General features: G+C 41.6%; 1 protein-coding gene and 2 non-coding genes across 13 annotated transcripts in view; all 3 read right to left on the bottom strand.

Moving 5' to 3' along the window:
* Positions 1 to 26,891, bottom strand: part of PUM1 (pumilio RNA binding family member 1) — a 72,511-nt gene that overhangs the window by 25,701 nt on the left and 19,919 nt on the right. For 3 of the 11 annotated variants that reach the window (XM_063140539.1, XM_063140537.1, XM_063140533.1), the window contains exons 4-9: positions 15,328 to 15,436; positions 14,490 to 14,665; positions 11,022 to 11,188; positions 8,733 to 9,003; positions 7,010 to 7,103; positions 4,523 to 4,624 (exon numbers count right to left, since the gene is read on the bottom strand). In XM_063140539.1, coding sequence (XP_062996609.1) covers positions 4,523 to 4,624; positions 7,010 to 7,103; positions 8,733 to 9,003; positions 11,022 to 11,188; positions 14,490 to 14,665; positions 15,328 to 15,436 — 919 coding nt within the window. Of the gene's footprint in view, positions 1 to 4,522; positions 4,640 to 7,009; positions 7,104 to 8,732; positions 9,004 to 11,021; positions 11,189 to 14,489; positions 14,666 to 15,327; positions 15,437 to 26,891 lie in introns of all 11 variants that reach the window. The other 8 variants (XM_063140538.1, XM_063140536.1, XM_063140532.1 and 5 more) reach the window with 3 other exon arrangements.
* On the bottom strand, positions 2,461 to 2,541 carry LOC134408540 (small nucleolar RNA SNORD103/SNORD85). The gene has a single exon (XR_010026112.1). It is a non-coding gene; the product is annotated as a small nucleolar RNA SNORD103/SNORD85 (small nucleolar RNA).
* On the bottom strand, positions 6,279 to 6,359 carry LOC134408537 (small nucleolar RNA SNORD103/SNORD85). The gene has a single exon (XR_010026110.1). It is a non-coding gene; the product is annotated as a small nucleolar RNA SNORD103/SNORD85 (small nucleolar RNA).

Below are 26,891 nucleotides of genomic sequence, written 5' to 3' on the forward strand. Positions count from 1 at the left end.
TTTTACTATACGAAGCAGCTTGCTTTCTAAATGGGCTACAGGTTTTTAGCAGTGAAAGGGGACAAACATCTACTGGGCAAGGTAGTCCTACCTTCAGGTTCAGAGTGCTTCGACGTCAGAGCCTCTTATTCTAAGCCTTCCCAGCGGGGTGGAGGAAGCAGCATTTTCCTCCCTTCCGTCCCGTTCTGGGGGTGGGTGGGGCTGACCTATTCTCCTCCCATCGCAAACAATGGGAGGGAACTATTTATGCCAGCTTCAGGACTGGTGTAAATTTCCCTGCTATTTTCTAGGCATGGTTGAGGATTTGGGAGATACTGGGATCCAGCTTATGACTTCAGGAGATGCCATCCTACTGAAACGGGAATACTTCCTTTTGAGTCTGATGGATGATCAGATGAAAAAGAACTATGGGACACCATTTTTAGATATAATGGCGGCGAGATTATTATATGCACAAAAATGGAAAGGATTAATAGTACCCACAATGGAGGACTGGTTATTGAAGATGGTGGAGTTGGCCGAGATGGCAAAACTTAAGTCAATAATTAGAGAAAAGTCAACATCTATGTTTTTAACGGAATGGAAACCGTTCATAGACTTTTTGCAAGAACAAGAAAAAAAATGAGTTATTCATCTGTGGATTCAATGATTGAGAAGGAAAATTTAAGATAAAAGAAAGAAAGAAGGGAATTGGGATTTTTGTAATGGTAGATTAAGAAAAAATAGGGTTATATATTTGGCCCGTCGAGAAAATCGTAAGTCAATTTTATGTTTTAAGTGTTATGTTTTTTTTTAACTTTGTGTATGTTTTTCCCCCTCTCTTTTCTTCTTCTTCTTCTTCTTCTTTTTTTTGGTATTGTGTTTAAGTTGGTTTTGTTTTGAAAATAAAAAAACTTTAAACATAGGAGATGCCATCCTATACATCACCATAATAATTCGACGAGTGCAGCTAGCTGACCCTATAGTCGTGCTCTTTAACTACCTACTCTGGGGTTAAAGCAACATGGTGCTCTTCCAAGAAATGAGAAATAAGCAGGTTACTGTTTGGCTACTAGATAGCTATGAAGATTCATAATCTGAAAAACAAATCTGCCCCCAGATTCTTGGCAGCAGAGGGGAACAAACACCTATTGGATAGGGCAGTCCTTCTAGCCACAAGACAAATGTTTGACACAAATCACCAACAAAGAGTTATTCAAAGATTTATTCAATGTTACAGTTACTGTTCTCCTAGAAAGTGTAACGGCTCTACTTGACCTATAAATTAATGTACTTCCAATGGTTCTGTCAAGCATCCTTTTGTGTAGGAAGTACCTGAAGTGCAAAGAGGAAGCTCGATTGAAATAAATGAATGAAATATGAGGGCGTTTTTTAATCACGACAATTTTAATCACGATTTTAAATCACCTTGATTTTCATCAACCTCCTTCTTCTGTTTGTGGCTGGATAAATGAATTGTTAGTGCTATTTTGTCAGATTGGGGCGTTCACGGTCTCTAATTAAGTGAGTATTTGTTACCTGCTGCACAGAGCGTTGAGTTAATGTTTGTGTATCAAGGTGAAAATAAACTTTGAATTTATTGAAGTAGCTGGTTTAGATTTACTTTTTCTAAAGAGGGAATCGACGACTAGGTTTTTGGTAGCACCAATGACAAGAGAAAAGAAGGACCAGAAATGTAAAGGCTGTTTCTGCTTTATTTTTCCCAGCGAGCAGAAGCTCACTTTTGAACTTAATATGCAAAATTATTACATTTTTATCCAGTCCTTGAGGGCAGCATAAGTGGCTCTTTTCTGTTTTATTCATCAATCAATCCAGGGAGCTAGATTAGGTTGAGAAATGACCGGCACAAGATCCCCTGCTAAACTTTGTGGCTGAGTAGAGATTGGAAGCTAAGGCCCCATTTACACACACGAGGAGGGCTGGTGGTGAGGGGACGGTTAGCACAACCACAACGCATTGGTCCACCATACAAGAGTGGAACCATGCGGTGCCACCCATCCTTCCATAGTTAGCAGACATATCTCTGCATAGTTTACTATGCATCCTGGCCTCCTCCACAGTGCAAACAGGTTCTCCGGGCCTCTCCATTGAAAAAAATAATTGAAAAAAATGGCTGTGTGACCACAGTCCACAGTGGCAAGAGTCACTCTTGCTGGCAGACTCTATGGTTGTGTCCTTGCAGAGCCCGTTTGTAACCACCGGGGAGCCCGCCACATGTCACGGTAAGCCCCACCCCCCGTAAAGCGGGGTGGTTCCTTAACTGTAGTGGTAGAGGTTTTCTCCCGCCACTCAACACGCTACACCACCATAGTTGGTTCAAAAACCTTAACAAGCATGGCTTAGCGTAGGCACTGCGAGTCAACCACCAGTTGTCATTGATTTAAGGAGGGCTTCGAGATAAAAACATGCCTTTCTTTAAAAAAAAAAATAGTTTAAATATTGCATGCATCCCCATTCATGTCTGGCTCAGAGCAAATGAGTACTTCCAAAAAGCTCTCATCAGAGAACCTCAGTGAGGGCAAGTGCATCATCACTGCTAGACATGAGTAGGAGTCCAACGAGTCCTAGGTGTTCCTGAAACTATGACATAACAACCGGCTCTGCTGCCTTGACAAATCGTAGGAGAATGGAGACAGGGAAGCATCTGGCAATATTTTGAACATCTGGGCCTCCACAGTTCTTTCTTTTAATTATAAAGAACATAATGATCAGGCCATCTTGAGCCTGCAGTGCTGGTTTGCCAAAGGTGGCCAATTATATTTATGTAACTGTGACTATGAAAGTAACTATCCATTCTGTAACCCTACCCATTATTGAGAAGATCAGAAAAAGGCACTAGGCAACTGGGAAATCAATATCAGCATGGATACTGTGTATTGGCACAGGGGTAACAAAGGGGCTCTCTTAATGGTGGTGAAGAAATCTGGAGTGGGTCATAGGGTCTGGGTTCTGTTAGGCTAAGCCAAAGTTCTCCATAAAGAGCTTTAATCGTGTGTGTGTGTGTGTGTGTTTTAAATTGCAAGGGTGCTTTCAAAATTTATTCTTTTCCTTTCTATTAGCTGCCATGAACTCCCAGCAGGAAGAGTGGGGTAACATGCTTAAAATAAATACAAATGAACAACTTTCAGATTAAAATTTCAGGGTGAGGAGGAAACGGTGCCCCTGACCTCCCCTAGCACCTGTGTCATGCATGGGGCAGTGCTCTTCCCAGCAGCTCAAGGCCACCTATACACATCCTTCTAGGGAAAATGTGGCAGTTGCCAGCTGTCAGGCGCGACACCGCTGCCAGCTTTCAACAATCGTTCATCCCTCCGCCTCCCAAAACACTCAAAATGACTTCCCCGCCAACTTTGGCACCTGAGCATGATGGTAAAATGAGTGTGGGTGTTTCACCTCAGGTTTGCTCCTCTCATTTCCAATCCAGTGCAAATACCCTCCACATACCTTAACTGCAGTTTAAACCTCAGTAGTCCAGATGTTAACGATGGATAAGGCTAACCTGCGTTTCCTCTTAAAAGAGGATTCTGAAAACAGTTTCTAATTGTGGTCATCCTTAACTGCAGTTAATACTGGAATCAATGTAAGTTTTAACCATGTCTCACGGCAACAATACACAACTGAGAGGGACACGGAGATGTACGTCCAGGAAAACACAGGAACCCACCACACACAATAACGAAGAATACATACTTATATCGTCCCAGTGTGTGGATTTTAACTGTAAGCCAAACTAGCTAATCTTGTCTCGAGTACAGGATATTGCTTCCTTACATCATCACGAGCCCTTTATAAACTTTGATTTGTAAGATATTGCCTTGCAGTTAACCCCTCATCTTCCAGACTGACTTTGCAAGGGAATGTTCATTAATGCATTCAATCTAAGCCATGCTTAAACGACATTGAGCACAGAGGCTTAAACAATGTTGCATACGCCCAGGCATCCGTCTGAGGTTTCGTTTTGAAAGAGGATACTTCCTCCCCACAGGAGTGCAGCACTATATATTAAAGTGGCGCGGTGGGGGGCGGATGGAGAGGTCGTGGAGCATGACTTAACCCCAGCTGTCAAAGCACTGCATGCCTGACCCTGTCAGATGCTTGGGTTTCAGCTGCTTAAGTTATGAAAAAGGCTTTAATGCAAAAGAGGGAGTTATAAGGAAGACCTATTTGAGCCTCGGTTTACAGACGCACGGGCTCTTGACGGAGCGTTCAACAGGTTGGGTTGCATCCAAAGAACCATGAGCAGAAGGAAAATAGCGAATAGCGCTGCTCTGTGAACACTTGTGCTCATGTGGTGCTATAACAGGCAAGGTTCTGTAGCAGTGGGCTGCAGAAGCAAAAACAACATCTCTGGATTCCGTTTCAATTTTCTCACCCAAGTGAGAAGTGCCCTCCCATGAGCAGAAGACTGCTTTTGTAAGCAGAATGGCACCTTCAGGTCCAAGCCCACTGCTAAGGTGTGACATTAATATCTCTGTCACCGGTGAAAGCATTTTAAAAACACAGTTCTCCGAAAGCATCTCACCTAATGTCGCAGCTGCTGCAAGTCCTGCTGCATAGGGATCCGTTCCGGGCGGAGCAGCGCTGATGATGTACGGGTTGGGCACAAAGGCAGCAGGAGCTAAACCTGCTGAAAACATACCTGTCAGTAAAAACAAACTTGACTAGAATTGCAACCCTACCAAAACGTGTGTGCGTGTGAGAGTGGGAGAGAGAAAGACAGAGACTTACGGACGGAGATGACGGTCTATGATGGGACATTGTAAGTGAGCTCAAGGTCTAAGATTGGAGTTATAGAAGCTGGCATGCTACCCTATGAACACAAATGATGAGGGCTGCAGTGTTTAGTCTACTAATTGGTCTGATTGAAACATTCCGATTGATTAAAAAGCAGCCATGATTAATCAGGTCAGCAGATTATAAAACGAATTTATAAGAACTATCAGTGGCAAGTGCTATCTTGGAAAAGTAATTTCTCCTTGCGGTGTGGATGCCTTGTCTAAGGTGATGCCCGCTGTAGTATAATGGGTGCATCGTCTAAAACCAAAGTAGGCCTTTGTCTTTAGAACCATGCTTTTCTCCTCCACGAGTTTAGGCAGAATTTATCAAACTAAAAATGATAGGGTTATAGTATTACAAATTATATTTTTAAATTTAGCTCTCCGAACTCAAGAGTTTCCTAGACTTTTAATACAACAAAAAGATTTAGCGTCAAGTCTAGGATGCCATGAAAATAAATATGGGGGGGGGGGGGGAGAAAGATTTTAAAAACCTTCCAGGAACCTAGGAATGAGTCATAGCAAAAGTTAAAGAGGAAAACCACTATAATCAGTCCTTCTAAGGAACAATGTTATTCATGCACATATATTTTTCTTTGTGGGCCTGGGACTTCTCGTAAAGGAATTCAGAATGCTGCAAAGGCATATTAGTCTTAAAAAATTAGACCAGAGTGCCAGGAAGTGCTAAATCACGCAGGATAGACACAGTGGCAGGATACAAAAAGAAGCAAGGAGGAAGTGGTAAGACGCAACGCATGTACAAACTATTGTGCAAACTGGGTTTTTTGAAGTTGTTTCCTTCACCAAAGAGACAAGCACCTTTGGAATTTATAAGGAAGCTAGTCTCTTCAGCAGAGAACTGCTGTAGGGAGGTTGAGACACAACACTCCAGATGGCACTGTTTTCCCAGGAATCCACATTATCCCTTACTTGTATCCTAAACCATGAATACAAGGAATATTAAGTGGCCAAATACATGACCAGAGATGGGGATAGGTGCCTGTATGCCCTTATACAGGCACATTTCAAATAAGCAAAATATGACACATCTATCCTGAGAAATGTAAGTAGAATTGCCTTTTAAATTCTGGTGTAAAATAAGAACAACACAACACTGATGTTCAGATGATGGAAAATGGTATTGCTCATAAGTTAAAAGTGAACATAAACCTTGGAGGTCGAAGTGATTGTCTTCACATTCAACTTTTGGGTCAAAACCAGTAAATATCTATTTACCTAACAATCTAGACATTTGTTCTTCTATCAAATACCATTAACCAAATAAATAGATACGATTTTTCTAATTTTAGTACCTTGATGCCAAGTTAAGACTAGAGATAAAGAAACACAGAATTGTGTTAAACCAGTTTTGTTGGGAATACTGACAAAACTGGGCACTGTTGATCAACCACCCATTGAGTTTATTTAAGGAGGGTTTCAAGATAAAAGTCTGCCTTGCCTAAGCTGTGGCTTCTTTAAATATTGCAAATAGTCAAATCCATGTCTGGCTCAGAGCAATTTACAAAAAAACTCTCATTATAGAACCACGTTCTCAGTGAGGGCAAGAGCATCATCATTGCTAGACATGAGTAAACCAAGAATGACCCCGTTCGCATGTAATGACAATTCCTGGGTTCTTCCAGATTGTCACGATAACCTGTGTTGATTGAAAATGGGAGCAACCAGCATGTGGGAGGCAGCGCGCTCGCTCGCGGCTGCTCAGCCCCAACAATTCATGGGTCAAACCACCCAGGAATTGCCGTTCTGTGCGAAGCCAGTCAATATGAAGGTAAGAACATACTGTACATTTTGCATTTTTTTAAAATCTATTTTAAAGTGTTTTATTCTGTTTTTATTTTGTTTTATCTTGTACAGCGCTCAGAAATTTTCAATGGAGAGCGGTATATAAATACTGTAAAATAAATAATAAATAATAATACATAAGAACGTAAGAAGAGCCCTGCTGGATTAGACCAAGGGTCCATCTAGTCTAGCATTCTGTTTGCAGTGGCCAACCAGCCATCGGCCAGGGATGGACAAGCAGATGTGGTCCATATTTACGGACAAAAAACTCTCAAATATTTCTCCATCCCCCACCCCATTCTTATATTATCCCTTGCTCTAGCCCTTTACAACACGCAAATATTATTGTCATAGCTACCCGAAGAAATGCTGAAGACAAAATAGAAGGCTGCAGTGCTTCTACTGATGAAACACGGGACCTATGTGCTTACCTATGTGTGGCTGATGGGCGGCTGCCAGTGCGTATTGCTGTTGCTGTGCTGCTGTCAGTTGCTGAACAGCAAGCGCATTCGGTCTTTGGAATAACTGGGGAAGGAAAGAAAAGCTTTTGTTTTACAACTTCACTAAAGTTCTTATTTCAAGGCTGTGGTGCAAAGCTTTCCGTAGGTAGGCACTGGGCCAGGTCTTGCCACGGAAGCCTGTTTAAAAAGATTCGACAAGTGGTTTTCATCCCAATGCTGTTACTGCTAGGAATGTATTACCTCCTGGCCTCACAGGCTCCCAATATGCTTGTAGTTCTTCCACCCTGAGCGACATATTTGGTGGCCCACCTACGCCCCTATCTGGACAGGGATAACTTAGCTTGTCGTCCATGTTCTGGTAACCTCCAAATTAGATTACTGCAGTGCCCTCTAAGTGGGGCAGCCTTTGAAGATGGTTCGGAAGCTGCAGCTTGTGCAAAATGCAGCGGCCAGATTGATAACTGGAACCAGAAGGTTCGAACACATAACATCGATTCTGGCCCGCTTGCATTGGCTGCCTATATGTTTCCAAGCCCAATTCAAGGTGCTGGTTTTAACCTATAAAGCTCTACATGGCTTGGGACCACAATACCTGATAGAATGCCTCTCCCAACATGAACCTACCTGTACACTACGCTCAACGTCTAAGGTCCTCCTCTGAGTGCCTACTTCGAGGGAAGCTCGGAGGATGGCAACAAGGGAGAGGGCCTTTCCAGTGGTGGCCCCTCAATTATGGAATGATCTCCCTGATGAGGCTCACCTGGTGCCAACATTATTATCTTTTCGGTGCCAGGTCAAGACTTTTCTCTTCTCCCAGGCATTAAACAGCATTTAACAATGCAAAGTTTGTTTGTTTTTTTACGGCCCCCAGAACTGTTGTTTTTAAATGGATACCGCTGTTTTTATGTTTTTGACTATTTTAAATTTTGTATACTTTTTAATGTTTACTGTTTTAAACTTTTGTAAACCGCCCAGAGAGCTTCGGCAATGGGGCGATATATAAATGTAATAAAGAAAGAAAGAAAGAAAGAAAGAAAGAAAGAAAGAAAGACATTCTATTTAGTTCCATTTTAGTCTTCTTCCTCTCTCTCCTTTTGTCGGTCTCACACCCACTGCAGGGGTAGCTGATTAACTTGATACGCAGTTACAAAAGAGCTAAACTGCACATATTTCTTGGAATTTTCTCCCCCCAAGAATGCAGCTGTGGCTGCTGTCACAATAGTGGGTGCAGCAACAAATGGGTGCAGAAGCACCCTACAGTGATAGAAGGGAGTGGAAAGCACCCGTACGGCAGTATTTGTAATAAAATAAGCACATTTTTTTTAAAAAAAAAAATATTCTCATTACACAGATCATCCTACGCTTTGGCTTTTAAGCAAAACTGACATTCATTCGTGGAGACAGAGTCAACTCCTCAGCCTGAACGCTCGTCCTAGTTCAAATATGATGTTGCCAGGTTTTCTAGAGCACTTATTCTGCACGCTGACAGACGGGAATACAGTACAAGTGCCCAGAGCAGTAGGAAAGATCAAGAGGGAGATGGGATGGGGGAAATCCAGCTGTGCGTATGAAAATGAAAAGGTTGTATGGCTGGGTACACAGAGACATTTCAGGCATATAGGCTTGTGTGTGCAAACCCATGTCAAGAGGGAGAAAAAGGTGGAGAAAGCCTATTAATAAGTGTACGATCTACCTGTTGTTGAGAATTGTAGTCAAATAAGCCCACAGTTGCTGCAGCTGAATCCACAGGTACCTGAGTCCCAGAGTAATCAAACTGAAGCGGCTCCATGCCAACATGTTCCATGGGGTCCAGTGGAACACTCTGGGACTCCATGTTGGAGAAATCCTCCACAGGCTTGGCACCATTCGTACTAGCTAGCTGGGCTAAGCCCTCAGATCCATTCTGGTTTGGCCCTAAAAGATCCACGTCGTTTGCAGAGTTCTGGCAGTTACCAGGTGTCCGGCTAAAGATAAAGAAAGAAGAACAAAACAACATCTAAACATGACGATTTAAAGAGAAACGTTTTTGAAGGCATTGTTATGGACAATACCAATGCAATAATAATAAAATAGTTGGTTCTCATCTTTTTGAAATGCCAACAACTTTTCTGTTCTTTCCTGTTTTGTGTTGCGCATAGATCATTATTATTGCTCTTCCTTTCCTCCTTCTCTATCACACAGGGCAGGCTGCCTCTTCTAGGATGCCAGCTGTGATTCATGTTTACATCATGTAAAAACCCAAGAATGCATGCATTCTTCTTCACAACTATTGTTTTACATGCATGCAAAATCCATTACAGATGGGGAGAGCAATGTCTGGAGTGACGTAGGATAGTTCAGATTCCTGGATCTGAGGTCGCTCAGACCCAGGAGTCTGAGCTCCCCTCCCCCTTGGAGCCAGTGCCGAGAGAACCGCTTCGGCTGCCTCTCCAAAGGCACGAGAGTTATCCCAAGCCCTTCGCCTGCCTCCTTCCCCCTTTGATGCCTCAGCTGGATGGGCAAAAACGCCTTTCTAGCAAAAATGCAGAATGGGGGAAACGTGGAGGCGGAGATCACCTTTGTGCTCCTCCCACTCTGCACAGGATGCCCATCAGCCTCTGGGTTCAGAGGCTGACAGGCATCCAGATATGATTTTGCCCCAGATCAATTCATCAAATTGATAAAATGATTCAACTAAGCCTCCTTTAATCTACTGAAGAACAGAAGAACATACTTCTGATGCAACAAGCTACATACAGCCCGTGCAGTCGTGCATAGTAGCCCATGAGGGGCTCAGTAAACCTCTAGAACGAAATATTAACAAGAGGATTGTCAAACAACTAGCAGACAGCCGCACAAACACGATGAGAGTCATTTGGCTTGGTTTTCTTCGTAATTTCCAAAGACGTAATTCAACACATGCAAAAGTTAATCTACTTCACAAAGCTGCAAATATCATCCCCGGCTTTAGAACAGCCAAGTTTACATGAAAAGATTTCTCCAATACAGACATCTTATTGCAATGAGTGGCCTCAGCTCATACATCATGATAACCCAGACTTAAATACTGGGTTACTATGCTAGTTCACATGGATCGATGGCTGTCACTGCCAGAGGGAACTACTAAACAACCTAGGAACACTCTGTACCTGGGTTGTTTGGTGTGATGTTTGAACGCATAACTCTGGCTTGTGCATCCCCTGACAAGCCAGAGTTGGAACCCAGATACCAGCTAGTTGCATTGCTGTAAATAAAAGATACCCTACGGAAGAATTCTAAGATGGTGTTAGGAAACGGCCTGGTTTGCAAACCATGGCCATACAGGGATTTCTTTTTTTAACCCAGGGACCATGGGTTCCAACTCCGGCTTGCCAGAAGAGAGACAAGCTAAAGTTCTGGGTTTGGATGTCACATTAAAAATAACAGTCCTTTACTTAGCTGCTTCCACTGGCAATGCGAGCGACCGAGCCACATAAAGTAGCATGCTGGCTCACCCACCGGCTATTGGGCGGGTATAGAAATGCAATAAATAAATAGTGTGCCGTTTTTCTTGGTAGAAAGATGGGGGCACAAATCAAATAAAGAAGAAAAATCACTCTTGACTACTTTTTAAAAAACTCTGAGCTGCCCTGGCTTATGAACTGGCCTATAGCCTCACACCATCTTGGATTTCTTTCACAGGGTACTTTGAATTTGTAGCAATGCAACTAGCAGGCAACACAGCAAGCACTCTCAAAATATCATATTCCATGAGCTATCCAATGGCACACCCAACTCTCCCAATAGAAGAGGAAGTGTATTTTTAGCCCACGTAAGTATATACACAAAACACACACACACAAAAACACACCTTGTCATCCCCATTGCAAACCTGGTCAAACTCTCTCTTCAAACATATACCAGTCATATTCTGATTGATCATGCTGTACAACTGCAGCCTCCCACTGGCTTATTGTATATTGTAGCACAGCACAAAGAAACTCACATATAAGAACATACATACCTAAAATCTTTTGCGTCTGCATCAATCCCATTTTGTACAGGCAAGCCATTGGACTTGTCCATCACGTCTCCCTCTTCCTTCAAATCACCCAATTTATCACCATCAAATGTGCCCTTATTTTTCTTGTCACCTTTATCATTGTCATCGTTCTCTGCATCCCTTGGCCCCTGTGTAAAATATAACAGTGCACAATATCTTATAATTTAATTACCAAAAAAAAAAAAAAACCACTAAGACCAGTCTCTTAACTAATCATACCAAAATAATGCCACTCTTTAAAAACCTTCTGCATTAAAAAAAATGTTGCTTAGTTTATATTAACCTCTTATCTGTATTGGTATTTTTGATGGTATTAGTACTGCTGTAAAACACTTTGAGCTAAAAGGAAAAAAATATTAAAGGATTTCAGGTAGTTTCTCACAATCCATACATTCACTCAAATTTTGTTTCCATAAATCAGTTGGAAAATGACATTTATGTATTTGCGGATTGTAATATATTGAAGATCCTATCTGTTTAAATGCCCGTTATAAACTAGGCTAAAGAGGGATCTATCATCATCAAAGCTGGATAAGTTTACTTGATGTTCACCACATTGCTAATTATCTACTTAATAAGAATCCAATTTTTACACCATGAGTGGCTTTAAAAGATAAATTTGAAGCCTTTCATATTTTGTATTTAATCCTCTTTTGTCCTTTGTTTATTTGTTATTTTTACTGTATTTTCCTATTATTTTGACCTAGAATATTGTGGACAGTACGTAATGAGTGGACTTATTTACATTTCGGTATGATAGCTTTTATTTATTACACTTTTATCCTGCCATTTTTCCTAGGAGGTCTGAGAGGCATAGGACCTTCTTTCCCTATCAGCTCATTTTATCTTAACAAAAGATAGGTTAGACTTCAAGATAATGGCTGGTTAGAGGTCACATAGACCCAGTTCATACATAATGCTAAGCTAGGATTTAGAGTTAGATGCACAAAGCAGGCAGGTATGCATGCAAAGGACTGAGCTAAAGTATCCTCCCAACCCTTGTGGTTAAGTGTGAACCAGGAATTGCAGTGTAAAAGAATTAAAGAAAATTATTATAAAATCATATGGAGGTGGTATCTAACCCCAGTGAGATTAAATAAAATAAATAAGCTGTATTCAGCAAATTGTTGGAGAGGCTGCGGGGGAAAAGGAACGTATTTACATATGTGGTGGGAATGCGAATATGTACAAAAACTGTGGAAAATGGTGTTTAATGAGATAAAAGAAATTGTTGGAATGAAGATTGATGAGACACCCAGTGTGGTATTACTATCACTATATGGAGATTTAAAGTGTAACAAAGAAACTAAAGAATTGATAACAAATCTGCTGACAGCAGCGAGATTAATTATATCTAGGAACTGGAAGGTTCAGGGAGATTATCGTATTGAAGAACGGTACAAGGAAATTTGGGATATTGCCATTAATGATAAATTGACATGTAATATAAAAGTAAGAAGAGGCATAACAAATACGAATGAATTTGAGGGAATTTGGAAACAGTTCCTGGTATATCTGTTCTCTAAGGGAAGTGGAAAACCACCACCAGAAGAAGTAATGAGATTTTGGAAGCAGGAATAGATCCCAAAGGGTGAAGGGGAGCAACTGTATTGTATTGTATTGTTTGATTATGAATATTGACAAATTACAAATGTTAGTAGTTGAGCTCTGTTTTTTTGTGTGTATTCAAAATTTTTTGATTGTTTGTTTATGTTGATGTATTTTAATTTGTGTTAACAATATATATATATATATATATATATATATATATAATATATATATATATATATATATATATATTATATATATATATATATATATATATATATATATATAAAAAACTTAACTTAAACCTAGATTGTTTGGGGGGTTTGTTTAGCAAACTAGAGTTTCTTTTACACCATAATTCCTGGCTCGTATGCAACAACAAACCAGGAACCCAGCTATTGTGAAACTAAATTCTGGTCTATTTCTTCCTTTTGGTTTCATGAGAGGAACGAAGCAGACATGGGGATGTGCGAATCTGGCATTTTGCGCAGGCTCATTCCTAACAAATGCACATAATGTTAAACTATGTTTTTGTTCTACATACGAACTGGCTCACAGTGAACTTCGTGGCTCAGCAGAGATTAATACACATAAGACACAATCCTACAGATTGCAGCCTCATTTTACAGAAGCCTCCAAACCCAGGGGCTTCCACGTATCCAACACCCCCCTACTGCTGGCAGGGCAGGAGGAACGATGGAGGCAATTTTCACCTCTCTGGCCTCCTGCTGTTTTATTTTTCCCCTGATGGTCCTCTGAGCCTGTCTAAATGAAGCGCGCTGGTGGGGACGGGCTGGAGAGGCCATAGGATTCTTTGTAATCTGGCCTCTCCTCTCCCCTCCCCCCAGACCACCCCCTTACAAACCTCTCCAAACCCTCTCCAAGGGCCACACGTATGACCTTGGAAAGCAGACAGCAGGGTTATTTCTGCGGCAGCTGCACAGGGGCTGAGGGGAGGGATCGGAGGGGATGCTATGAAGAATAATATGGTCTCTGGGATGCTCTCCTGGGACCACAGCATTGCTCTCTTACACACAAAAAGGATTTAAATCAAGGCTGTGCATACTCTATGGTTGAACAAAAAGCTCTGCACCTAGGATGTCCAAATTCTCTATGAAGAAACTCTACAGTCTGCGTTCATAATGCAAATTTGCAGGATTTGTGTGTCTGTGGGGTGGGGGATATATATACACACACAGAAGCACAAAATTTATTCCACATATTTACTAGTTTGTTTAATATATTCAGGTATTTCTGTTCCTAGGAAGGAATAAGTAGCTTGCAAGCCACTGAACTCCTGCACATGCACAACGGAAAGCCCCCTTTTGTTGCTGTTTTAGGCATTATTCACCCATTTCTAAGTATATTTTTGGAGCCATAAGGATCAGAACCATTTTGTTTAAAGACGCAAACTAAGATTTCAGGAAGCTGGATTTTGCACCCAATGCAACAATCACCATTTTTCTTGCATTCCTGCCGAATTGTGGCATACAGTCTTGACCTTAATAAAGTAAATGTTACTGAGTGCTAAATCTGTAGAACAAAACTGTCAGTGCAAACAAAGCCCATGTTTAAAAGGCAGCTGGATGTTCACTTATGGGCCTAACTACTCCCTTTCCTTCCCCTCCCTTTAAATGAAATTTCCTATATCAGCATTACCGTCTTGGTTTTTACAATGTGATAAGACTCCAAACTGTTCCAAAGCTCAAAAACAGTGAAGATGTATTGGACATATCCAGTGCAAAAAGAAGGAAAACCCCGTAGGGGAGTAAAAAAATAAGCCAAAGGCAAGAGCGGAACCAAGGAATCTTCTACAATAATATCCAGAACAGAAACCACGATTTAAAGACCATCGTGCCAGATGTCATCAAGTATACTTACAAATCCTCCTTTCCGGAGGCAGGAATCCCCAGGAGATGAGCTCAACACATACTCCACCATGCTAACTCCAAGTCCACCGCTTTCTGATCGTGGGGACAGCACCGAGTTTTCATTATTCACGTGAAAACCCTGACCAGGTCTTCTCTGAACCATGATTGGTTGGGAAACAGAATGATCTGTAACGAAAGAATATACAAACACATATCTATATAACAGAATGATGCGCAACAAAAGCGTGCACGCGCAAACACATATAAAACATTCAGCCATCTAAGGGTGCAAACCTATGCATGTTTAGCCAGAAAAAAAGTCCTACAACTCCCAACATTCCTCAGCAGCATGGCTGGCAGGGGAATGCTGGGAGCTGTAGAACTTTTGCCTGTCTAAACATGCATAGGACTGTGCCCTAAGTCACAGTATCTGATGATAGACACTTAACAGAAGCAAAGTTGAGGTGAGTCTTTTCTTCAACAGCAAGTTATTTGCCGTCTTGGGAAAGTGTGCTTCCTAATCTCCTCAGAAGATGGATGCGGCCTAACATGGCCACCGCTGCCTGATTCTCTAGTCCACATTCCCCACTAGTGCAGCCAGAACAGCGCACAGTCCTGTATTCAAGAAGTTTAAAATAAGAGACCCTTTCATATCTAACTTTACAATTAACTTCTCATATATATATATATATATATATATATATATATATATATTCCAAAATACTTCTGCCAGGATATACGAGAACATTTTAACAAACTGTGAGGAGGAAAGAGGTATAGTTAAGAAACAGGGGGAGAAAATACAAGGCTGGTTCCAAATGAATTAAAGTCCTGATCATGTGACGTACCTGAAGTTCCCCAAGCGCTGTCTCTCCACTGATCACCCAAAAATATTCCTTTTGGTCCATCTTTACTTGAATCATCAGTCTCCCAGAATTTTTTCCCTGGCAAAAGCTGCTGTAAAATAAAATGAGGAATATTATATTTTAAAGGTTATCGTTAACGGTAAACAGAAGGTGTAAACACTGTAATAATACCCAGCTCCCAACTCCCTCGAAAGTACTGAACTAGCACATAAAGCAAAGGTGAGGAGGAACGTCTTTCAGGCCAGGGTCAGAATTCAATTTTGGGGACATTCTCAAGGAGGGCGTCCCATTCCAGTGGTGGGTGGGACCAAAGGCAAAAGGAGGGAGCACAAATTAAAAAATAAAGTAAAAAATACCAGCATGTTGTAGCTTAAAGCTTTTACTAGCAGTAAATAAGGCTTACGATAGGCATTTCAACCTTCAAGAATGGGGGGGGGGGGAGAGAGAGAAAGAACCTGCACAAAAGCTGAGAAATCACCAAATAATCAGCAGTTCCGAGAAGAGATCCAAGACCTGGCTTTGGAAACGAGGAAGATGCATTATCATTGCTTCCCTGAATGAAGAAGGGAAGCAGAGCATTCCTTAGCAACACCTCTAGCAGGCAACGATCACCAGGTTAGAGGGAGGGCTGGGTCTATAGGCTTGGCATTACCCATTGCTCCACCTTTTGCAAAAACCTCAATGATGGGTAGATCTTATATATGCTCAACAGGATAAAGAAGCTCTGTCAGGTGGTTGGGGCTGAAGTTGGGTGAAGAAAGCTTGTGGAGTGGTAGGGGTGAGATTGGTGGCTGAAGCAAGGGGGAGGGCAGGGCAAATGAGAAGAATCTTAAACCAAATTCAAGCATATAACATCGGTTATAATGCACATTAGATAAGAAACACTTTATAAAGGGAGTCCACGATTGACCAACGCCTACAGCTACAAGACAGGAATGGCGCCATGAGAATACACCCCAGTAACAATGGGGCTGAAAAATATTTACCCTAATTTTTGTGCACAGCTTTGTCCAGGCCAACATGGCTGGCTGGGGCATGCTGGGAGTTGTAGTACAACACAGCTGGAGAGCACTAGGTTAGGGAAGGCTGCTCCAGGCACACCAGTATTTGCATAATGCAAATAAATCATCATCATGAAATGAATCACAAAAGACCAAGCACACACCCTTATATATTAAAGAGCAACACAGAGCAATCAACATCTTCTCATTCAATAGCATGTTCCAGCAACTCAAGAGGCTACACCTAGCAAACTTGCCTGTCAAATACCAGCTCTTCCCCAACTCAATGGTCTGGTTCAGACCAGTGGGCCAGTTCATTCGTTTCCTAATCAAATGGGCTGGTGGGTTGTCATTTTGTCATTCTACGCTGCAGCATGTTGATGCAGGCCTTATTTGTTTGTTATTTATAAAGTTCTTATAGCTTTTCACCCAAATTTGGGTGTTGGAGAGTATTTCGCCAAACCTTGGAGTTCCCCTAGCATACCAATACCTCTCGTGCTTCTCAGTCACTCTGTTTTGGGTGCAATTCCATCCGCACTTACTAGCTGAGTTTGCTATTAGAGAATGATGATGATAAAGTCCAACTATTTGACCTCCCTGGTGACACACATGTACACATGCTGCACACCAAGACCAGCTGAACTTCAGCCTTGCATGGACACTGAGCGGAAGTGCCTGTGTGGGATGCTTACATGCGGGAAACACTGCCATTGTGAAGTGTGGGAGGAGATGCCGTACTATAGCAGAAAACCAGGCATTCAATTATTCCCTAGCAACTCAGATGTATAACATATAGATGTTTTGCAAAGAGTGATCATTGCAGTAATTAAAACCTAAAGCCAAACAACAAAATACAAATTGGCTGTTTTATGTACTTTCAGCAACTAGATATTTTTCTCTTCAGTAAATGAAGATTTAAAATTAGAGACAGAGTGTATTTTTCATCTGATTATTTTATATATATATATGTAAGATACAGAGCCTGTCACTAGCAAACTTTCTGGCTTTCTTCAGTTGTTCAGTAGTTTAAATACGGGTGATAGCTGTTCCATAATTATACAATCTTGAACCTTTTTTTTAGCTATTATCACCACTATTATGTTAATGTATCATTGAGCTATCTTTCAAGACAGTAGTCTTCCTAAGGCAACTTCCAATATAATGTAAGTATAGGAAAAGGAAATCCAGCAGGTCCCTGTAATGACTTTGCTCTTAATAGTTCCACAGAGAAAAAAGCATAATACTGGGGTCTCCAACATGGCACCCGTGAACACTTCTCTTGGTGGTACCAAGCTCCCTGGCTCTCCTGATTTTTACTTAGTATTTTTTAAAAAAAATAAAAATATTTGGGAGTACAGCATGCAGCAGGCAAAGAGCTGCACTCCAGCACCATCTGTATTTGGATTCAAGAGTCATTTTGTGTTTTGGAGTGTCGCCCCCACCGTCACCACTTCTGTACTTAGATTCTTAGGCAAGTTACGTTGTTTTCAGACTCACCACTTTGCCTTATAGGCAATGAGTGTTTTGTTACTATCTATGCTCCCCCTCCCCATGGCAGCTCTTTCATGAATGGGCAGGCAAGCCACTCACCTCCACAGCAGCCCCTTTGTGAGAGCACTCAGGGCATTCTGAATAGAGCTCATGGTTCTATAAAACCTTACAGGACAATGGACCGGGTCTCGTTTTAAAAGGCAAGACGAGAAGGGCTATCGATACAACTGCTCAGTAGTGCATTCTCTGGCCTCACTGCACATGTGCCACCCTCTAGTATTCAGAAGAACTGTGGGCAATGAAATGGGCCAGGCAATGGCTAGAGCATATTTGGCAATGAATTTGCCAAGACGATGATTGAACACACACCAGGCACGTAACCGGGCCTATTGCGTGGCAGTGAAAAAATCTTAATTTTGTGGCTTCTATTGCATCCTTGAATAGCTGCCCAATGGAGCTGTTCCATCTGGATTGGGGACTGTTAACATCTGCCCTAGTGATTGAGTGACCCAATCACTTGGCAGCCCACTGTGATATGTTTGCTGAGCAGTTATCAGGAGAGAGCGAATGCAATCCTATTATTCTTGTTCTATTTCTCAGTGGCTTTTGATACCATTGACCATGATATCTTATTGGACCGTCTCTCTGAGTTCAGGATAAAGGAGCACGGTTTGAAAGCGGTTCAACTCTTGCGTGGCCAGCTGCAGCAAATAGCACGGGTGATTATTTTTTGGTCCCCTGACGCTTGTCCCAGAGAGTGTCACAAGGTTCCATCTTGTCCCTGGTGCTATTCAACTTCTATTTGAAATTATGTCATTAGATGATTTGGTGCATGGGGTCATCAGTATGCTGATCACACAGTTCTATTCCTCTGTTACATTAGAATCAGAAGAGGCTGTGCAGGTCCTACACCAATGTCTGGATGCAGTGCGAACTGAATAAGGACCAAGAAACTGAGATGGATTCTGGTGAGATGAAGGGCCTGTGGGAAGGTGTTTCTTGGGTCCAGGAATTAGGCTGTTTGCCTGTTCTGAATGGGGTTGCACTCCCTCTGAAAGAGCAGATATATAGTATAGGGATGTTCATAGAACCATAGCTGTCAGTGTGGTGTAGTGGCTAAAGTGTTAGACTGGGAGTTGGGAGCTCTGGGTTCTAGTCCTCATTCAGCCATGGAAACCTAGTGGGTGACTTTGGGTCAGTCAGAGACTCTCAGCCCAACTCTATCTCACAGGGTTGTTGTGAGGATAAAGTGGAGCGGAGGAGGATTATGTACGCTGCCTCAGGTTCCTTGGAGGAAAAAAGGTGGGATATAAATGCAGTAATAAATAAATAATAGCTGTCTCTGGAAGCCCAAGCAGCTGCAGTGACAAGGAGTGCCTTACATGCATTGGGAACCTGACATTTTAACTGTAATGTGCTTTATATGGGGCTGTCCTAATATGTGGGTGGGAAACTGCAGAACGCAGCTGCGAGACTGCGTGATATGTCTAGACACTGCCCTACAACACTATTGTTGAAAGAACTGCACTGGCTGCCAATTTGCTATTGAGCCAAGTTTAAAGTTTTGGCATTAATCTAAAAGACCCTAAACAACTTGGAACTGGGATACCTGCTTGGCTGCTGCCATCATCATCAAAGGTCCTCCCAGCTGTGTCACATCCTGCAGATGTCCATCTGGTAATGACCATGGAGATCATCCCATGAAGCTGATTGGTGGGAGATCCAGGACAAATAAAAGGAAGGACTTCTTCACACAGCACATAGTTAAATTATGGAACTCACTACCACAGGATGTAGCGATGGCCACCAATTTGGACGGCTTTAAAAGGGGTTTGGATAAATTCCTGGAGGCAAAGGCTATCCATGGCTACTAGCCCTGATAGTTGTGTGCTATCTCGAGTATTCGAGGCAGTAAGCCTATGTGCGCCGGTTGCTGGGGAACATGGGTGGGAGGGTGCTGTATATTTATAGTACGGGTGAATTGCTTTACACCACCCGGATATGTTTTACATGAAAGGCAGTATAGACGTAGTTTAAATAAATACCCTTTCAGTTATGACAGCATTTGTCAGAACGGTTTTCCTAAGTTTCCTATTTTTATTTTCTGATGCCATCAGTTATGTTTTAAACTGCGTATTTATAGCATGGGTCTATTGCTGTACACCACCCGAATGTGTTTTACATGACAGAGAGTATGGAAGTAGTTTAAGTAAATACCCTTTTAGTTATGACAGCATTTGTCAGAATGGTTTTCCTAAGTAATTCTAGCTAGTGATAAATGCCATTTACTTATACTCTCTTAAGAGAGGCTCTTCTGATGACTCACATGGCGATGATTGGCCCTCAGTCCTGGTAGGTTTTTATTCCTTTTGTGCTATTATATCTTGAGAGTCTACCGCCCATACACAAATATTAGCCACAGCTGCCTTTATTCATTCTTATTTTTATTTATGATCTTATAAAAGGCAGAAATCAAGGCTTTGCTTATTCTGCTTGCATTATGCCAAACTGAATCAGGCTCAGTTAAACTCCTGCTGAAAAAGTCCTTGCAATCTTCTTGGATTATCTAGTGTTTCAACTGATGATACCATTACCATGGTATATTGAAGTCAAGAGGTTAGAATACTGTGTGCAGTTTTGGTCACCCCACCTAAAAAAGAATATTATAGAGCTGGAAAAAGTGCAGGAAAGGGCAACTAAAATGATTAAGGGGATTGAGCATCTCCCCTATGAGGGAAGGTTACAACAACTGGGATTGTTTAGCTGGGGAAAAAGGAGGCTAAGGGGAGACACAATAGAGGTGTACAAAATTATGCATGGTGTGGAGAATGTGAATAGGAAGACATTTTTCTCCCTCTCGCAAAATACTAGAACCCGGGGTCATCCCATGAAGCTGATTGGTGGGAGACTCTGGACAAATAAAAGTCCTTCTTCACACAGTGCACAGTTAAATTATGGAACTCACTACCACAAGATGTAGTGATGGCCACCAATTTGGATGGCTTTAAAAGGGGGTTGGATAAATTCCTGGAGAAGGCCATCAATGGCTACTAACCCTGATAGTTGTGTACTATCTCCAGTATTTGAGGCAGTAAGCCTGTGTGCACCAGTTGCTGGGGAACATGGGTGGGAGGGTGCTGTTGCATCATGTCCTGCTTGTTCATCCCTGGCCGATGGCTGGTTGGCCACTGAGTGAACAGAGTGCTGGACTAGATGGACCTTTGGTCTGATCCAGCAGGGCTCTTCTTATGTTCTTACGAGGTTTACACATTAAATAGTTGAGAGCATTTGTCCCTCCTTGCCCAACACTTGGCAATTTGACAATAACATTTATGCAGCAGAGGCCAGCATATTTCACCCAAGTCTTCACCTTATGGAGAAAGATATTCTACCAAGTCTGTTATTAGGGCTATCATCCCAAAGCCCAATACTTAAGCTGCTGTACTAAACCTGTGCCTGGGCTATTCCACTTCACACTGCAGGTGAGACCTCATAGGACTGTATTTTCTTTTATACACACACACACACATATTAATACCAAAAAATTAGCCCGTCAAATAAAAACCTAAATTAGAACCCACTGATGTGCTAGTTCTCTAGGTACAGAGATTTGTTTTGTTTGGAGGAACATTGCAAACAATGTATTTAGTTGAAGCATTAATGCTTCAAACAAATACATTCTTTGGGGCTGCTAAACATATTGGATGCCATTTTGAGATTGAGGTGATTTGTGTAGGAATTTTAAATTTTTCACTTCATCCAGCAATTCCTTCATGTGCTTGACACACCCAATTTCCCTTATAAACAGGCCTTTACAGAATGCTTTATAGCGGGGTGGGAGGCACTCTTTTTGGTCCTGTGGGCACATTTGGGAATTTGAGAAATTGTTGTAGGCAACACCACAAAATGCTTAATCAGTGGATCGCTGCTTTAGCATCTACCAGTCACATCTATGGACCTTGGGCTCCATCTTATTCAGCAAAAAATGTTTGTTTCATATCTATCAGACACCACAACATCTCTTTAAGAAGGGTTTGCCTAATTCAGCTAATTGCTGGTGGTGCAATACAGATAATGTTTCTTTTAAACTTATGTTTTCAAAATGTCCAGTAGTTGCTTCCTTTTGGTTGAAGTTCATTACACAGATAAATTCTGTACAGGAACAGTCCTTAATATACACTTATGTACATGCTCTTTTAAATTATTTATTTGCTTCATGGAAATTAGCAGATGGTAAGCGTAAATGGAATAGCCATACCCTTTTGACAGCTAAAAGACTGATATCATAATGCTGGAAGGATAAACACTCAGTCCTATAATGCAATGGATTAAGAACCTTACAACACTTTCAATATTTGAATGGTTGGCATCAAATGGGTACGTATTTGGATATTTTCTCTGCTTTTAAAGGCCTACATGATTTGGGTCCAGGCTACCTGCGGGATCGCCTTCTCCCGTACAATCTGCCCCGCACACTCAGGTCCTCTGGGAAGAATCTACTTCAGTCAGCAAAGACTAGGCTGACAACCATTACCCAGAGGACCTTTTCTTCTGCTGCTCCCAGACTGTGGAACGGCCTGCCGGAGGAGACGCATCAGCTTGACAGTCTTTTAGCATTCAAGAAAACTATCAAGACTGATCTCTTCCAGCAGGCCTATCCAGTAGAATGTTAGGATACTTTTAATATGCTTTTAGGAAGTTTTTAACCGTGTATGCTTTGTTTTTAATCAGTATTTTGTGTATTTTATGCCGCCTTGATACAATCGGAGAGGCGGGTAAGAAATAAATTATTATTATTATTATTATTATTATTATTATTATTATTATTAAGCCTATGTATAATTGCTAGAAAGCCAGATGCATTCATATGTATTTGCTATGTATACATACAAATTCACATATATTAAAAAATGGGGAAAAATTGCAGGTGCCACTGCAAGTGTCCATGGCAGCAAGTTGAGAACCCCTCCACGGGTGCCACTGGAAGTGCCCATGGGCATGTGCTGGGATCGCTGCTTTATAGAAATCCCAAACTACTTGATCTAATTATTTAGGAACAGTGTTGTGTAAAAAAAAAAAAGCTGCTGAACTCTGAAGTTTGACAGTTCTATGATATTTTATTTTATTTATTTATTTATTTATTTATTGCATTTTTATACAGTCCAATAGCTGCTGAAGCTCCCTGGGCAGTTCACTTTTTTTTTTACTCACATACTAATGCCCCCTCTATCATTTTCATCTTTCCATTTTATCATAGTTAACCTAGATAGGGTCTGACTATACCAGGGGAACCAATTGAATAAGATTATTTGTGGCCAAAATACCAAATCTGGAGGAGAAGTGATTGCTTTTCAAAAATAATGTACAGTCCAGATATTTTGATACTTAGTTCTTTCAATATCAACTGGCCTAAGCACAAAGTGCCCTGCTCGATTTCTAAACTATTTTACTGAGTAGAGCTGTTGCGATAGGCATCAAGAATGCAATTCTACTTCACTCCAACCAAAGCATTTCCCCTACCAAACAAGTCCAACCAAAATGCCATCTGTTAGTCACTAGGTGGCGAAGAGGTCTGAGTTAGCCATCTCTTTATAGGAAAATTAAGGAAACAGGGCTTTCCTGGGTAAAATCCCCAGGAATTGGGATAGATGGGGGGTGAGGCAAGGTAATAAACCACCTCTCTAGGTTTATTTTTTTATCCTAATTCTCACATTCAGCAAGTTCAGATCCCTGAACAGATCTCTCTTGGAAAAAGAGGGAGTTCACTACTCCATCGGCTTCATATATGGATGCAAAGTCCCACGGCCCCGCCATTTGTTGAGAAACTGTCCTATAATGTGCTTTGGCTGTTTCATGGATTGTGAAGGCCTGCTGAAGCCTCAGACCTGATGGAGCTACGCATGGTTGCTGCCTGACTGGCATTCACATTACAGAAACCTTGTTTTTGCAGGGTAGGGTTTCACCCAGCTGAAGGCAAGAGTCTGGGTGGGGCTGCCTCAAAGGGAGGCCAGTCTGGTTGTTGCCTAGGAAAAACAAACCTCTTCTCCCTACTTCAGTCTCCCTATATGTGATGCTAATACAACAGAACTCTGGCCCGCTTGCATTGGCTGCCTGTATGTTTCCGAGCCTGATTCAAGGCGCTGGTTTTGACCTATAAAGCCTTACACGGCTTGGGACCACAATACCTGACGGAATGCCTTCCCTGATATGAAACTACCTGAACACTACATTCAACATCTAAGGTCCTCCTCTGGGCGCCTACTCCAAGGGAAGCTCAGAGAACAGCAAGAGAGAGGGTCTTCTCTGTGGTGGCACCCCAACTGTGGAACCACCTCCCTGATGAGGCCCGCCTGGTGCCGACGTTGTTATCTTTTCGGCGCAAGGTCAAGACTTTTATCTTCTCCCAGGCATTTAGCAATATGAAATCAGCCTTGGTCTGGTTTTTAGGCTCATAGGTTTTTTTTTAAAAAAAGTTATTATAGTGGTTTTAAATGTATGTGTATATTGTATGTCTCTGTGGTTTTAAATTTTTGTATATTGTTTTTAGGTGTCTTAATATTATGTAAACCGCCCAGACAGCTTCAGCTATGGGGTGGTGTACAAATACAATAAATAAATAAAATAATCATCAACATCATCTTGCTGACTAAAGGGATGGTAAATCCACAGACACATCAACCAGGCCTTGGGCCAACGCTTAAGTTTGCCTTTGGTGAATACATCTCATCCATTTGAATCAAAGAAAAGTCTCTTTTGATTTTCAGCAGGCAACTTTCTGCTGAGATTATAGCAGTAGCCTTCAGCTCTCATGTAGCTATGGCATCTTGCAACACACACTATTTGTATGGTAATAGTTGGCAGTTCTGATCTTTCGGCAAATGGCTTGCAGACAAACCATAACAAGGTTTGCTCTGAAGAGCTGTATCTATTACTTGCCTTTTAAAAGGCCAGCCAAGTTTATTAGCATGTAAGGCAAGGAGCTTCAAAGTAGCCTCCTCCCTATGTATTACAAATCTTCAAAAGATAGCCCTGCTTTGTTTTTTCTTCTTTTGTGAAAGTACAGACAAGGCAAAAAAGATCCTGGACCTTCTCTGTGGAACAACCACAGCAGCAGCGGTTCTTTGAGTTACCAGCATTAGGTCTCATGTATTCTTTAAAAAAGTGCTATCCCCATAATTTCCTGGTCGAATAGTGGATTTTTTAATTTTATTTTTAGATTTAAGCAGGCTTGATACCCTACACTGAGCACGAGGTGTATAATTTAATAAATAAATAATTCCCTAACTTGTTTAATTGCACTCTGGCTGCTTTCCCACCGAGAATTTCCCTTTCCAATAACACCCATGAACACGTTCCATCCCAAACACCAATATCTACACTATTATTTGAAACACAAAAATGACTTCTTTAAAAAAGAAGTCCTTTGCCCCTACTCCTTCCCCAAAGTTCCTTTGTCTTCAATGGGTCAAGACCACAGGAAGCTGTGGTAATGTAGAAACAAGCATCCAGTATTTCACCACTCTCTTCCCAACCACCCCTGGGCCAAGCTGATAGCATCATCATGGAAGTATCTAATTGGACTGCAGCTGTTAGATATTTCAACTTAAGACCAGCAATTTAGTAATTTGATGAACTTCAAAATTCACTGTCAGGCAACAGCTCCTGTAGGACCAACCAAATCTGCACACAGTTAAGAGCAAGCTTTCAATATCTCCAAGATCTTGCCTGATGAAGAGATCTGGAGATCTCAAATGCTTGCTCATAATTTTGTGTATATTTGGTTGGTCCTAATGAAGGGGTTGCCTACAGTGGATTTTTCTTACAGACCAACACAGTTTACATTTTGGTCGGTGTCATTTGGTTAATGGGGTGCAAACTTTTTTCAGTGCTTTCTGGGTAGTTTGGCTCATCAATTCTCCAGGAATCTCAGGAATACCCAGCTGCTCTTTTTCTGGTAATCCAAGGATGACATACTCTGTAAAAACGTTTCCATGGAGAGTTATCCATATTCTGAAGCCCCAATGATTGCAGGTTCTGGGTGAAGTATAAAGTGTTGGTTATCACCTTTAAACCCCTACATGGTTTGGGTCCAGGCTACCTGTGGGATCGCCTTCTCCCGTACAATCCGCCCCGCACACTCAGGTCCTCTGGGAAGAACTTCCTTCAGCCAGCCAAAACTAGACTGACAGGTATTACCCAGAGGACCTTTTGCTCTGCTGCTCCCAGACTGTGGAATGGCCTGCCGGAGGAGATGCGTCAACTTAACAGTCTTTTAGCATTTAAGAAAGCTATAAAGACTGATCTCTTCTGGCAGGCCTATCCAGTGGAATTTTAGGATGCTTTTAGTATTTTTTTAGGAAGTTTTAACAATGTATACCATGTTTTTAATTAATATTTTATGTATTTTATACTTATTGTTGTTCCGTGCCTCGATCAGGATGGAGAGGCGGGTAAGAAATTTTTTATTATTATTATTATTAATCATTGACATACAGGGGCAGGCTTTTGGATAGTTGACTTGTACCTTGTATAGAGATTTGCTTATAAAGACTTAAGAGCCCTTGCATATTATCAAGGTGCTGCAGAATTTCCAATGATACAAGACACTGACATTCATGATTTGCTTAACCTCTTCACTCTTACACATAGATGCCAAGTCTTGAAATATGGCAACAGGAAGACAGCAATTTCTATTTATGATCTTCATTGCTTATGGCTTTATTCAAGAAGCAAGCTAATGAGATCTGTGTGTTGAGAGATGCTGGATTGCCATCGCTGCATGCTTGCTAAATAATTATGTGCAAAGCAGGATCAAAGCTAGCACATTAAGGAAGTTACTGGATCCTGCTGTTTGGATTCTTCTGAGAACCTCCAATCCAGTTCTTCGACTCATTCAGTATAGCATGTTTTAGTGCTTTCCCCTCCCAAAGCTCTTTCACTTCTGTTACTAGTCTTGTGAGCCTCATCAACAATGTCAGCAATCTTTAGTTGCTAATGCCCTTTAAGTGATTCTAAAGCAGTTCAATTAGAACAGGTTTGGTGAGCTTTGTAACC

This window comes from Elgaria multicarinata, chromosome 13, assembly GCF_023053635.1.
Source record: "Elgaria multicarinata webbii isolate HBS135686 ecotype San Diego chromosome 13, rElgMul1.1.pri, whole genome shotgun sequence".
In the NCBI taxonomy this organism is placed as follows: domain Eukaryota; kingdom Metazoa; phylum Chordata; class Lepidosauria; order Squamata; family Anguidae; genus Elgaria; species Elgaria multicarinata.